Here is a 15,235-nt window from a genome sequence, read left to right as displayed (position 1 = left end):
CTGCACTGTTAGTTCTTTTAAGAGGGTCTTCTTGGAAGTGCCAGGTGACAAGAATTAAACGTACAGAAACCATGTACTATAGAGAGGGTCTCTTGAAGTAAATCCCATATGTGCTTTACATGAAGTCTGATCCTTTTTTTTTCCCTTGGGATCAGAACCGTGAAATTATAAAGGACCACAACTAGAAACTAGAACTTGATATATCAACACTCATTTCATGTGCATCTCTTCAGGAGCCTATCTGAAAAACTCTAAGCGCTAAAAGGCGATCACATTTAACTCTGCTCCTCTGGCCCACAAAGGTGATTACAGCTGTCTGTCTGGCTGTCCCTCCACTGTCCCCGTGGTCACTCAGGCACAACCAGCAGACTGACCCCCAGCAATAGCCTCCAGGACAGGCAAGCACAGGCTGTCCCCATGATCCCCAGGAGCCGGCCAAGCCACTGGAGTAACACCCAACCCGGCAATAACACAGAGGGCAGGAGTTTCCATACGGAAGGAAAGCAAGATGAGAAAGCATGTTTAGGGCAGGTGGTTGTGGTACATTTTCTTTTTTTTTCCCTTCCGTTTCCTAAGCTTTCTGTAATTTGATTTAAAAAAATTTTTTTTTACTAAACATTTTCTTCATAAGAAATTGGAGACATAAAGAAAATAAAGATCACTTAGAAAACCCATCATCTTGAGTCAGTCTCTGTTACCAATGTAAAAATATATTATGACAATAAGAAAGGAAAGGGTCAGCAAAAAGATATTCTTTTCAATGTAGGAAACAACTATGCTGTCTTGATTATAGCAATTTCACGGAGAAAATAAACTGATAAAAGGTTAATGAAAAAAATAAATAAAAATAAATTTAAAAAAAAAAGGTTAGGGCTTCCCTGGTGGCGCAGTGGTTGAGAATCTGCCTGCCAATGCAGGGGACACGGGTTTGAGCCCTGGTCTGGGAAGATCCCGCATGCCGTGGAGCGACTGGGCCCATGAGCCACAAATTACTGAGCCTGCGCGTCTGGAGCCTGTGCTCCGCAACGAGAGAGGCCGCGATAGTGAGAGGCCCGCGCAACGCGATGAAGAGTGGTCCCCACTTGCCACAACTAGAGAAAGCCCTCGCACAGAAACGAAGACCCAACACAGCAATCAATCAATCAATCAATCAATCAATAAGAACGTGAATTTCTAAAAAAAAAAAAAAAAGGTTAATGAACTCACAATAAGCCCCAAATCAGAAATGAGGTCCATTGGCAACACGTTTATCTTTAAAGCAGTACAACTGAAACGCATATATTTTGCGCTAAAGACAAATTAAGAACTGTTACGCTCACACACGCACGCATACACACAGGTATCCTTCATCAAAGCTACGTGCTAAATAAGCATGATGGTTCTGACCAGCAAAGTCCCTGGCCTTCTTGCTCCTCCCAGGAGACAGCTGTGGGCCAGGGGCACACAGCACTGCTCCAAACCCTCACTGTACCTTATCAGCAAAGTGCTGGATGATAAAGGATGTGTTTGACATTCTGGGTTTTTCAAACAAAGCGTTCTTGTTGACAAAATTGTTATACAGCTTTTGAAGCCAGTTTTCATCAGTCCCATGTGGTAACTGGAAGAGAAAAGCCAACCAAATAGCAAGTAAGAAAACAGAGGGGAGGAAAAGCGCTAATTCTAAGAAACCAAGATGAGTTGCACCTCAGAGTGAACTGCTCTACATGACAGGCTTCTGTTTCAAATGCAACTCTAGGCATAAATCTGTCTTTGATCTTATTCTTTAGAGTGATATTTAAATGGACATATCAATGCTCTTTTAGAAGAACAAAACGTTATCAATAAAAAGGAAACGGTCATATAATGACATAAGAATGAAGGATTTTATTTCTGCAAAATCGGCAGTATTTTAACATTTCTTCCCCCCAAAATTATGTGAACATGATTTTTATTCTTGGTTGAATGGGGGAAGATTAGAACCCAAATGTAGTCCTTCCCACCCCCTGCCTCAGGAAGATAGTTTTTCTTTTGTTTTACTGCCTAGTTAATAACTACCTCCTTGAACTAAGATCTTACCTACTTAAACTAAGCTGGTTGCAAAACTTGTTCTTGATACTGGTGATTGTGAAGCTATCGATTATATTCAGCCTGAACTCTGTGAGTCTAATACTCCATATAGGGGATAACTCTGTAGAGTGGGTACAAATATTCCTAGAGGTTACCCTGGCCTCTGCACCGTGCCCCCAGTAGATCAGTCCAGAATGTTTGGCCCTGATGCCTGTCTTTTAATCTTACATCACTGCAGGGGCTAAAGCATAGGTGGCACCAGAAAGGATAATCTGTGAGAAGAACCATGGAATTGAGAATTCTAGGGAGAAAATACCAGTAAGTCTTCAACGTTACAAGCATTTGGGGCTGGGGGTGGTAAAAATAAATCTTTGGAAAAGAAACAAGATGTGTGTTTAAACATTAAAATATAACCTTTAAACCAAAAAAATGAATACTGTCCTAGGGATTATTTTTTCCTGTGGCCTGACGAAGGACACTGCTAGGCTGACTCACTGTAAAGTTTTTCCTCCCAGAGGGTAATAATAATAGGAAAATTCCTAGAGACTCTTTTCTCAATTGTATGATGTTGATTTTCAGCTGCACCTCCCAGTGGGTGACTCATGGAATCAGGAAATAAGAGAAAACTCAGTTCCTATTAGTCATTAACAACTGGTGTGTAGTCACTTGCTGTTTCCATGTCCACTCTATATATACACCTAGGGACAGCTTCAAAGGGCTCCTCCCTGCTGGACATGACCTAAGAGGTCATGCATGCTACCCAAGGGTGGGCTACACCTGCTGAGGGTGGGAGGTGCACCGGGCCCTCTGAGGTTCCTGCTATGGACTGCTGTCTCAGTATTAACATCCAACCAAGTAGTAACACGTCAGGAATTTACATGTACATTAAAAAAAATCCATTTTGCAATATGCTCATCTATTACTACTCAGAAGTTGAAAACAACAATTATTTTAAAAAGTTACCAAGCATTCTTCATCCAGTAACTCCAAAATACCCATTTTTGCTTCAATCAGGTCAATAACTGTTTGGTTGTCATAAAAATCTATCAGAGTCCAAGGAATATCTTCTTTCATATACTCTTCTTGTTCAAGTTTAAAGACATGCTGAAAATCCAGAAGTCAACATAGAAAGTAAAAGAGAATATTAGAGTGTGCTTCTGAAGAACAGGACATAAACATTTGGAAAATGTAGATATATGACTGATTTGAATGTTTATGGAAGACCCTGAGGTGCACGCCACCTTCCTTACCCACGATCAGTGCTGCTGAGGTCCTAACGTGGGTCTAGCTGTCATCTTCCAGCCCACTCGCAGGGGGTCCCCACATCCTGGGGTGTAAGGCCTGAGCCAGCCTGCCACCTTTAGCACTCAGGGTGGTCCCGGAGCCCCTTCCTGCTCAGTCACTGCTGCTGTCCAAGGCAGACCCAGCCTCTTTGGCCGGGTGGGAACCAGCCCACCTGAGAATGTTGGCTCTGGGGCTAGTATGAGAAGCTAACAACTTGGGGAGCTTTGTACATTACTTGTTGGGGCCATGAGGGTACCAGGGAGGCTTCCCAGAGGGCTGGCTCAGGCTTATCCTGGCTGCAGGTGGCAGAAGGGGGACGGGCTATGAGGAGAAAGGCTCCCACAGGAGAACCCCAGTGGGAATTGCACAGAAGCCCAATAGGTGGTTGAGAACTGAACGGCGCCCGTATAGGCCAGAGAGACAGCACAACAGTGATGGGGTTGGGGGGTGGGCAATGGATGGGACTGCAAAGGACAGCAGAGGGGAGATCACACCAGCCTCCTGTGTACCCCCAGAGAATCTCAGACCTGTGGCCTTTTCCTAGGGGCAGTGAGGACCCACGGAGTTCATGATGAGACCTAAGTTCTGGAAAGATAACTTGGTTTGGGGGTGGGGATGGCTTTGAAGAGGGCAGGACTGGAGGCAGAAAGCCCAGTCTGGACCCAGCCCGGGGTTCTGTGGAGGCCAGACACTGTGCCAGGAAGGTGAGCAAGAGCAAAGAGGTTGGCATGAACGTGAGGCTCAGGACACTGCGTCAGGGGTGGTGCTTTAATCACAAGAGGGAGCGTAGAAGGCAAGGAGCCAAGAAGGGAAGGTGGCAGGTTCACTTTGTCACTGCTGAACTCCCAGAGGCCACCCAGATGCAGGGGTCCAGCAGTGGCCAGATTCATGGGACTGGAGCTAGGAGAGGGCTCACTAAGGCTTTTACGTTGATATTTTCAGGTTTTACCTCTTCCAGGAGGATCTGCACATTGATAGATGACTCAACCCACCACCCCCCCAAAAAAAGTGGGGCGGGGGAGAAGGAGGATGAAGTGGAAGAGGAGGAAAAGCAGAATAAAAAAAAGAGAAAAATGGAATTGCAGCCTCTGACATGCTATTTTCAGGAGGTGTCTGGCACATGTTATTCTGAGGTTGAGGTGAATGTGTGTGTTGGGGAGCAAGGTGGCACTGGAGTCCTGGGAGGGGCAGGATCTACAGATACAGTTCGATTTCAGGTGAGTTATGCTGCATACCCACTTGGAATAAGTCTTAGTTTCAGTTATTAAATGCTAAACTTCCAGGGAATCCTTGAGAATGTTAACAGAATACAAATTCGCAACAGGGTGAAATCTTATGCTTATACGTGACTTAATTCTGGAGCAAGGACTAGGAAAGCAAAAAAACATTTACTGAGTATGATTCAACGTTAGGTCTTCTCCTTACAAGAATATTAGGCAGATACTACTGACCCGTTTTCAAAATGAGAAAAATGAGGCTCAGAGAACCCAAGGTCCCAGAGGAAGGAGGTGGTAGAGCTGAGACTCAAACCCAGTTCAGTTTGAGCAAAAGCCCATGCTCTCCGTGATGTCACACTATCTCCTCCTCATGAGTTGTGTGGGAGAAGCTGAATTTCAAAGGACAAGCAGGAGTCCTCCATGTGAAGATGAAGGGATGGGGAAAGGACAGGGGCAGGTGGGTTGTGGCAGAGAGAGCAGCAAGTGCAGATACTGAGGCTCTCAAAGACTGGAGCCTTCAGGAAACTAAGGGGTTTGGTCTGGCTGCAGGGGGCGGTGGTCGGTGTCCAAGAATGGCAGGTGATGAACTGAAACAGAAGTTGGCAAGTGGCTCCCCAAAGATGAAATAGGATGGGAAGGTGCAGTTTCAAGATATGGCCACAAGATGGTGCAGTGACCCAGCATGTGAGTGATCCAGCAAGATTTGAAGAGGCAAAGAACTAGACTGAGCCTCTCTCCATGGTCTGTCTCTGTCTCTGTGTCTCTCTCTCTCTCTCTCTCTCACACACACACACACACACACACACACACACACACACACTCTCACACACGGCTGAGAGCTAGTTTCAAGAAGGCAGAAAAGTCACTTACCAGGTTAAACTGCTGTTGCAGCTTTTCGTTAGCATAATTGATGCAAAACTGTTCAAAGCTGTTCGCATCAAAGGTTTCGAAACTGAAATACAGTTTAAACAAGTTAAGATATAACTTGAAGGATATATACATTCATTTATAGGTTAGCCTTTTTTCACAGATTTTACAGTTTAAAAGTTTTCTATGTTTTCTGCAAGTTTTAAATATGCCTCAAAGCTTCTGTTTTAAACATCCTAGCATTCAGTTTATAAGTCACCTTTTTCCAGGCTGCCCCAGGAAGGCATCTTGGGTGTACAAAACACCTGCCTGAGGCAGGCATTAAAATAGGCATGGTACAATATGGCATATCATTTAATCCACACCATAACACTGGCATCAGCATTATTATCCTCACTTTATAAGACTGAGAAGTTGAAAAATTTGTCCGAGGACAAACCGTGTCAGACTGAGCTGTGAGCTGACCTGACGGTAACACTTACGTTTCCAGTGAAAAAGCAACGCTGCTTCCTGTTGCCCCACTCTTTGCTGCACACAGAGGCAGCACGATTTTGCCTCCCAAGGGGCGCTTTCATAGTCCTTGGAGGAAAAGGGCAAGGCCATCTAATACCCATAGCCCAGCAGACCCCTTTAGGTCCAAGGCAGACAGCCCCACCTCCATTTTCAGACTTTCAGTGTCTGTCTCTGGAGCTGCAAACTCACAAGCTGAGGGGAGACCAGTAGACAACAGAATGGGGGGGCAGGCTGGAACCGTGCGGGGCCCACGATAACCAGGATTGCCCAACGGGCAGCTGCTACTCAGCTCCAGCCAGCTGTGGCCGTGGATTAATGCAGGTCAGGATGTGAGGCCACCTGATTCTCAAGAGAATCCAGAAACCTGATTTTATGTGAATTACCCCACTCTATGATGTGGGCTGAGCAAAACTGGGGCACCCAACGCACCACCTGTCCAGATGAGCGCTCCTGCCAGAAGGAGGCTGAGTACTTTAGGTGTTATAGCATTGATGGTCATCACCTCACTTAACCCAACACCGCCCTAGGTGAAGAGCTGCCCTGACCCCACTGTTACACACGAGGGTCAGGAGAGATGGTGACCATTGCAATGTGGTGCCAGACATGCAATTCGACCCCAGCTCTCGGTGCCTTAGTCTAAAGCCTTAGTTCTTAATCGCTCTAATCCCGAGAGGTTCCTGCCAGCTCCAACCATGGGTCCCCTGGGAATCTCACTTGACCGAGCCCGTTTGGCTCAGTTTAGAATTCCTGGGGAGGTGAAGGGCCCGGACTGTCCTCTGGGCAGCTGCAGGGTGACTTGGAACAGGAGCAGAACCCACAGTCCTGACAGCCCCATACCACATGCGCCCTGGGTGGTCCGGAGGCTCTGCCGGCCTGGACATTGCAGACAGGCCACGGCTGGGCCTGGAGGGGACACAAAGGGGCCTCATCGTGCCCTGCAGCCCGCAGCGGGGGCCAAAGGCTGGACTTCCTAGGGCAGGGGCGGAATGTCAAACATCAATGACTGTTTTCCTGTTCACATTTGAACAATCCTTATGGTCCTTAAAATATCTTCACAATCTCTTCCATTTGACCTTTGTAATAACCCTGCCAGAGAGGCCCCCTCTGAAACTGAGGTTCAGAGAGGTTTTGTGACTTTCTGGGGGCCACACAACAGGTGTGGTGCGGTGCTCACTCCCTGCGGACCGATTCCAAGCCCCAGGCCTTTCCAACTCTGGGTCTAGAGAACATAAATACCCGACTGGCTGGGGAACCACAAGCCTCCGTGTTTTTCCGAGCTGAAATCTCAAGGCTCATAGCTTTGGCTTTAATCGCCTTCACAGAGGGTAACTTTTCTTTTCAGGCTGTCTTATTTCCAGGTCACCCTGAGCTCGGTTCTCTCAACAGCTGCAGGTGTGCATGCACGAGGGCTAACCTAGACATAAGCATACTGGAGAAAGGTGTGAAAGGATTCGCCCCAGACAGTAACACTCTTACTTAAAGAGGAGAGCTTATTTTTTTGGAGGGATGAAATGAATTCATGGGTGGCAGTGAGCATGTTACTTTTTAAATTTCCAAGGAGGAATTTAATTTTAAAATATGAATTTAAAATCTACTCTAACAAGTTCTTAAAAATTTACAATCACTCCTGTCAAAGATTTGCCCACTTAGCCAAAAATTCAACTTCCTTATGACAGCGGTCTATCAGCCTGCGGATCTGACGCTGGCCTGCCATTCTCCTGACTCACTGCTCCCTGTTCTCAGCTGCCCCCTCTCTTCTTCCTGCCCTGCTAACCTGCAGCACATCCGTCTACTTATTCCCTGCCCAGAAATCATCCCAACCTCTAAGTATCTGCCTGCCCCCTCCACTAAAATTTAAGTCCCTAGAGGTCAAAAGCCATGTCTATTTTCTTTATCAATCACACCTGACGTCGTTCCTGGCACATGCATATTTGTTCTTGAATGAAATAATATATTCTTAAAATAAAGGGCTATTTATTTTAAAGACATCTTAAAAACACAGAAAAGAATAGAAAAAATATAACAGTCACATTTCCACCACAATGAGAGAGACTATTAAGCAGGACTATTCCCATTTAAAAGTCTGCTTAAATGACTATTGGCTGCTCAAATCCTTTTTTTTTTGAATGGACAAGGTAAATAATTTATTAGACTACCCCAGCAATGTATCACTAATTTATAACTGTTGACAGACCCTATTAATTGGGAGTCATATGTACAGTATTAACTTAGAACCTAAGTTAAACAAGGAACTCCCCTGAGGCACAGCCTCACATTAAATAGCTGTGGGAAAAGCTATTTCTCTCTATATGGGTAAAAAAAAGTTCAGCGGCCCCTTCTGCCTGCCCTCCCAGCAGAGCCGGCTCTCCCCTCCAAATGGGAAGGGGAGGGTGAGCTGCTTTTCCCGGCGTGTGGGGGGATACTCCCCAATCTGGGTGCAATACTCCGTGATGCCTTCCCTGGGACCATGTGTCCCTCCTCCCCCTGAGAAACCAGGGCTCGTCCTGGGAGGGGGAAGGGGTTGGGCATCCGAGGCCAGTTGCTAACAAACAAAAGCCCGGGTGCTAACTCCCCTCACGCTGGCCAGGCCTCACTCACTCTTCTTGGCTGTTCTACAAGTGTCTTTAGCACAAGTCTGACCTGGAAAAGCAGGACTGGGCAATGAAAAGAAGCAAGAAAAAAACCCCAATGTGGGAACTTGGTCCCCCAAATGTATTAGAATTCTTGGAGAACGGGGCAAACACATGACCCTCATGATCCAAGAATGGAAGAGGATTTTAGGTGTGAGGAGGCTGGTTGGTAAAAGGCCTGGGTTTGAGTCTACCTCTGGCCCTGTGAGTGTGGGCAAGGTGCAGGACCGCTGGGGCTGTTATTTTCACCCTACCAAATGGGAAAGGTATGTCAGGGCTCTACACCTCACAGGGCCTCTATAGGGAAACAGAAGTGGGTGAGAGCCTCATACAGTGCTGGGTTTTCCCACCAGCAGAGCAACTGTGAAAGAGTCTTCCTAAGGCTTAGTTGTTTCATCTGTAAAACGAGGGTAATTATAAGGTTGTTTGAGGAATAAGAAGGTGCACGGAGACCACTCAGCATGGTAGCTGGCATGTGGCTCTGGATGTTGGCCATTACTGATTTAGAATTTATTTAATATACCCTAGAAAAAAGACACTGTAGCCCAGGAGACTGTATCTAACATCCATATATATGCAAAAAAAGAGAACACCATCCTTCTGATCACGTGAAACACAAAAGAGCAACCAGAACAAAATGATCTAAAAATAACAGGCATTCGACATTTAAATGAGGAAAGACAGGCTCACTGAAGAGACTCTTACCCATAAATGTCCAAAACACCAATAAAAGTGTGCTGCTTGCCTGAAAACTGCAAGGCTTGGTTAATTCTCTCCACAATGAAGTCAAACAGCTGAGCGTAGATCTTTTTGGCCAGCGCGTCCCTGGCGTTGATGGCCTGGGACCTGGTCATGGGTTTCACCACTGTCTCGGAGTTTGTGATGATCTTGCGATTACACAGCCACTGAGCGACTCTGCCACTCTCCAGCCCCAGGAGCTCACAGAACACCTCCAGGTGACTGTCGTCCTCCTTCAAAAGCAAGACACAAGCCCCGTCAGGGCCATCAGGCCATCTAAACCGGCACTGGCCCACTCAGCCAGGCCCCTCGGCCTCTGCACGACCAGGCCTCAGGACACAGAGCCAGGTCTGGGAGTGAAGCAGGAGGACTTGCAGTGGCACTCAGCCTGCACCTGGTCCCTGGCAGGGCACCGCTGTGGTGATGCCAGGCAGTCCTGGGCTTGGTCCCATCTGGATTTTCGTTCGGGCCAAAGAATGTCAGTAGTGATTTAGGCCACAGAAGCAATCCTCTCCCCTCTCCTGTGCATGTGGACACAGCCTTGAAGCCTCTCTTCCCTTTGCATCACATCCAGGCCACCTGTCAGAGCCTACACTCACGACCTCTCCCTCCTTGTGTTGTTGGGATTTGCCCGGGGGGTCTGGCCCAGGAGGTACCTAGGTGTCATTGTCAGAGAGAACATGGTGGGCTCCCTGGACTAAAGTAGCTTCCCAGCCAACTTGAGGGCTGTGGTGGGGACTCTTCCTGGACGTACAAAGTGAATCTTATTTCTCTCCCAAGCCTGGGCAGGAGAGCTGCCCCACTGGCCAGCAGGCAAGGAGAGTTCTGCTCCTGTTTGTCTTCAGGAAGCATGGACTAGGGGTTCTTGTCACCAGGCAAGGAGATGTGATCCCATGTGACTGCACACCATCATTCCTCTTGGGAAGGGGAACTTCTGAGGCAGGCTGATCTGTAGACACCATCTCAGCCAATCGGGGAAAACCACATGATTGCATTTAAAAAGCATCAGATTACAGTGGAGATAACAACCTATAAAGTCCTGCCGCCAACCCACATCCCTTCTGACCAAGATCACAATAATATGAAGCCTGTCTTAAATGTGCCTGATTCCCTCCCTGGGGGAGGGAACTGGCAGAGCCATTGGTTTCCTTCCTTCTAAGCAGGAACCAAACCTTCTGAGTTAAAAACATTCAGCTACAGGTGCAGCTACCGGGGGAAATGCAAAGGGGCAGCAAGTTTTAAAAAGTAAGCTGGCTTCATCCGATTGAATTTGCCCAATATTTCAAGTTCTTGATGCAAATGACTGAAAATTACAGGACTGATAATTTTCTACAAAGATTTGAGATCTTTTTTGTGGAATCTGTCTCCTAAGATGGATAGACAAAGGATTTTTAGTCTATCAATTTTAACTCCTCTTCCAAAATACTACCTTCACAACAAACTTCACAGGACAGAGTTCAAAGCAAGGGCATTTGTTGGGTGGAAGTCATGGGAGTTTCAGAAGAAAAAGTGCAGCAGCCCATTTCTGGGGTAAATGAGCCAGTATCCAGAGGGAGAACCACACCTACACACATTCCAGGCCTACCATCACCTTTCTCCAAACTTCCCAGTCCTTTGTGAACTGACTGACTCTGTCAGGGCTGGATATTGGTGGGGATGGGGGCGGGGCGCTTAGTGTAGGAATCTGAGGAGAGGGAGGAGAATTACCTCCTGGTCATATGGCAACAGGCCAAAAACACACCCTTCATTTCTGCTCAGCGCTCTCTCCCCTTAAACCACAGGTCCCAGAGCTGAGAAATTACCAGGTGTACAAAATTAACAATTATTCCCATCCGTTGTTTTGGAGACATGAAAGTAGATATTGTTATGGACTGAATGTTTGTTTCAGTCATATGAAAAACTCATATGTTGAAACCCTAACCCCCAATGTGATGGTATTTGGAAGTGGGGCCTTTAGGAGGTAATTAGGTTTAGATGAGGTCATGCGGATGGGGCCCCCATGATAGGATTAGTGTCCTTATAAGAAAAGAGACTAGATATTGCTGTCTCTCTCTGCCATGTGAGGACACAGCAACAGGGCAGCTGTCTGCAAGCTAGGAAGAGGGCCCTCACCAAGAGTTCAACCATGCTGGCACCTTGATCTTGGACTTTCAGCCTCCAGGACTGTGAGAAAATAAATTTCTGTTGTTAAGCCACCCAGCCTGTGGTATTTTGTTATGGCAACCGGAGATGACTAAGACACACATGTTAATACAAAGTTTTAACGATAAGAAGATTTTGCATTTCAGAGAAATTTTTAACTGTGTGACTGTCCTCTTTACATGGATATTGTTGAGAATAAGCAAACACATACCCCACCAAGAATCACCACTCATAACATTTGTTGCTAAAGAGACACACACATAAACTTATCTTGTGTCCATTAAATAAAGAAATCCATCACAAAACTTACATGGGAATATATTTCCATAGAGAGCACCACTGGTGTTTGAATCAGGCATGTGTCAGGAGGTAGGAGGTGTCCTTTCTACTTAAAACTGTCCAGTGCCCTTAAGGCCCTGCATGATCTGCACCTTTCCCTCCCGCCTACCCCTCATTTTCTGGCCTCATCTACCACCCCTCCTTTCTCTCACTCTTTTCTGCATTTACCAACCTTTTGGCTATTTTTCCAATAACACTTCCTGCCTTAGGGCCTTTGCACCAGCTGTTCCCTCTACTTCAAATGTTCTTCCCGAAGTGTGTGTGTGAAGTGACACAATTCACTTCCTTATGGAATTAGAAAGGCTTTCTCTGAATGCCAGATACAAAAGGCACAGCCCCGCCCCACCCCTACTCTGCTTAATTTTCCTTTTTAATGGCTATCGCCAGCTGCCAGAGCCTGTAACTGTTTATTGTGTCTCCCCCTCTTCCACTTCCTTCCCCCAGATCATAAGCTTCATGAAGGCCTTCTGACCTTGTTTTGTTCACTGTTGTTTCTCCAGAGCCTATAACAGTGTCTGGCAGAGTAGGCACTCAGTAAAAATTTGTTGAATAAAAGAAAAACAGAGAATGCATTTCCCCCTTCTCTACTGTTGCAAGGGGAAGAAGCTTTACTCTTTGAAGGTAACCCATGGAAACTCCTACCTTTCTTGTTCCTGTTAAACTGGTCTCCCCAGTAGGCCCAATGTGCCTGGTGCTAAAATGCAAAAGCAGGGTAACCATGAGAGGTTTCTACTGATGATCGTCCCAACACAGGAAGGGTGAAACAAACACATATCTTACACTGACTGCCGATCTCTCGTTGCCCACTGCTATGATCTGCACATTGCCCAGATGTAGGATGGCTGCCAGGATCTTAAAAACATCCATTTGAAAATCTTCCCTGAAACCTGAAAACAAAATTTTTCCCCAATTAGGAATACTGCATTTCTTCTCTTGCTCAGTTACTAGTAAGATAAACACCTGAATTCTCTCATGACACTCTAGTACCACCAGTGCCAAGAGCTGGGACAGGGAACAATGAGTAGACCCCAGGGAAAATCCAGTTCACTGTCTTTCTAGTTGGACGTGTGCAGACACACGATGTGAGCTGTACAACCCACCAGGTTTCCCTTTTGCTGTGGCTGCTAGGGAGTTCAACACAAAAATTAGTATCTGAGTAACCACTTCATGTCGGGTTCCTGGGAGAACCAGCTCTCATTCACTCTGTGTGCTGTGCTTTCTTGATTGTTAATTTTTTTTTTTCTTTTTTGCTCATAAGCTCTCTGGATGCTTTTTATGGTGGGTGCTGGAAGGATTTCATTTGCCCCTCCAGCTCTGCACCCTGCTCTCTGCACCAGGGGACCGGCCTGTTTGGACCAAGGCAATGGGCTCTGGTGGGGTTTGACCAGTGGGGACCCTGGCAGGAGATCAGAGAGCAGGAGGAGACAGGTGCTGGGTACATCTCCCCATCTCTTTCCCTGCAAAGTTGCCTCAGGCTGGCTGTGTTGCCGACTGACAGAATGTTACTGTTCCGAGTCATTGCTGACTTTCCCCAACCTGCCCTTCAGGCTCCGTGCCTGAACAAAAGGGCTGTTGTTTCCAGGTCCCTACTGCTCCTCAGAGCCCCCTTAGCCCCATACAGTTTGTAGTTGCTCCCTTCATAAATAAACCCTCCTCCTTTTATCCTATTTGAATGTGCCCCATGTTTCCTTGATGGGACCCTGACCAATGTATGTGGAATATCACTTGTGAATGAAAAATGTTGCCTGTCATATCAGCAAACAATGGATGCTGTGGCCATCAGACCATCAGCCATTATCACTGCCCCCAACGGTGCACCCTGAGGGGATTCAGGATGGAGAAAAGCAGGATACGGGTCCTAAGTAGCTAAGGTGCGTATCAAAGGAATGATTTCAATGAACCCAGACTCTTGTATCTTCCCATAAATAGAAAAGTGCTAAATTCCTTAATTTGAGATGTCTGGTTTTCTTTAATTAACAGTAATCTTTTGATGTTCTGACTTAAAACTCCTACATATCCTGGCTCCTCCCTTACCTCTTGGGAGCGGTCCCTCAGAGCTAGCTGAGAGGCTGTGTGCCAGGCTTAAGTCCTCAGTTTTGTCCTCCAAATAAAACATGATTCTCAACTTTTAGGTTGTGCATTTTTTTCAGTTAACAGGAGACCCTCGACTCCTCCAGCAAAAAAGCAGCAGGCCCTAAATGCCCAGTAAGAGCCACTGCAGCCACCTGCTACTTCTGACTTGAGGATATCTGGAATATCTCAATAGCAGCTAGGTCACGTTCTTAAATAATTTCCAAACCTGGAGAGACTTCTCTCTACTAAGACTATGCAAAATCAAAGTCATAAAAGACTTCAAACCTATGGGACCTAATTAAACTTAAAAGCTTGGGGCTTCCCTGGTGGCACAGTGGTTGAGAATCTGCCTGCCAATGCAGGGGACACGGGTTCGAGCCCTGGTCTGGGAAGATCCCACATGCCGTGGAGCAACTGTGTCCGTGAGCCACAATTACTGAGCCTGCGTGTCTGCAGCCTGTGCTCCGCAACAAGAGAGGCCGCAATAGTGAGAGGCCCGTGCACCGCGATGAAGAGTGGCCCCCGCTTGCCACAACTAGAGAAAGCCCTCGCACAGAAATGAAGACCCAACACAGCCATAAATAAATAAATTAATTTAAAAAAATTTAAAAATAAAAATAAAATAAAAGAAGAACATTTTAAAAAAATAAAATAAAATAAAAAATAAAAACTTAAAAGCTTTTGCACAGCAAAGGAAACCATAAACAAGATGAAAAGACAACCCTCAGAATGGGAGAAAATATTTGCAAATGAAGCAACTGACAAAGGATTAATCTCCAAAATACACAAGCAGCTTATGCAGCTCAATATCAAAAAGAAAAAACAACCCAATCAAAATATGGGCGGAAGACCTAAATAGACATTTCTCCAAAGAAGACATAGAGATGGTCAACAAACACATGAAAAGATGTTCAACATCACTAATTATTAGAGAAATGCAAATCAAAACTACAATGAGGTATCACCTCACACCAGTCAGAGTGGCCATCACCAAAAAATCTACAAACAATAAATGCTGGAGAGGGTGTGGAGAAAAGGGAACCCTCTTGCACTGTTGGTGGGAATGTAAATTGATACAACCACTAGGGAGAACAGTATGGAGGTTCCTTAAAAACCTAAAACTAGAATTACCATATGACTCAGCAATCCCACTACTGGGCATATACTCAGAGAGAACCATTAACTCAAAAAGACACATGCACCCCAATGTTCATTGCAGCACTATTTACAATAGGCAGGTCATGGAAGCAACCTAAATGTCCATCAACAGAGGAATGGATAAAGAAGATGTGGTACATATATACAATGTAATATTACTCAGCCATACAAAGGAATGAAATTGGGTCATTTGTAGAGACGTGGATGGACCTAGAGACTGTCATACAG

The 15,235-nt window shown here is 46.0% G+C and overlaps 1 protein-coding gene across 5 annotated transcripts in view; it reads right to left on the bottom strand.

The window, feature by feature from the left end:
- MYO5C (myosin VC) overlaps window positions 1–15,235 on the bottom strand; it is a 107,343-nt gene that overhangs the window by 60,761 nt on the left and 31,347 nt on the right. For all 5 annotated transcript variants that reach the window (XR_003621737.2, XM_007194889.3, XM_057544661.1 and 2 more), the window contains exons 9-13: window positions 12,557–12,663; window positions 9,263–9,528; window positions 5,418–5,499; window positions 3,010–3,150; window positions 1,472–1,597 (exon numbers count right to left, since the gene is read on the bottom strand). Coding sequence is in view for 4 of the 5 variants with exons in the window: in XM_007194889.3 (XP_007194951.2) it covers window positions 1,472–1,597; window positions 3,010–3,150; window positions 5,418–5,499; window positions 9,263–9,528; window positions 12,557–12,663 (722 nt within the window). In the remaining variant the exon portion in view is untranslated. The remainder of the gene's footprint in view (window positions 1–1,471; window positions 1,598–3,009; window positions 3,151–5,417; window positions 5,500–9,262; window positions 9,529–12,556; window positions 12,664–15,235) is intronic.

This window comes from Balaenoptera acutorostrata, chromosome 3 (assembly GCF_949987535.1).
Source record: "Balaenoptera acutorostrata chromosome 3, mBalAcu1.1, whole genome shotgun sequence".
Classification (NCBI taxonomy): Eukaryota; Metazoa; Chordata; class Mammalia; order Artiodactyla; family Balaenopteridae; genus Balaenoptera; species Balaenoptera acutorostrata.
The sequence above is the reverse complement of the archived record's forward strand: the minus strand, read 5'-3'. Positions and strand labels throughout refer to the sequence as shown.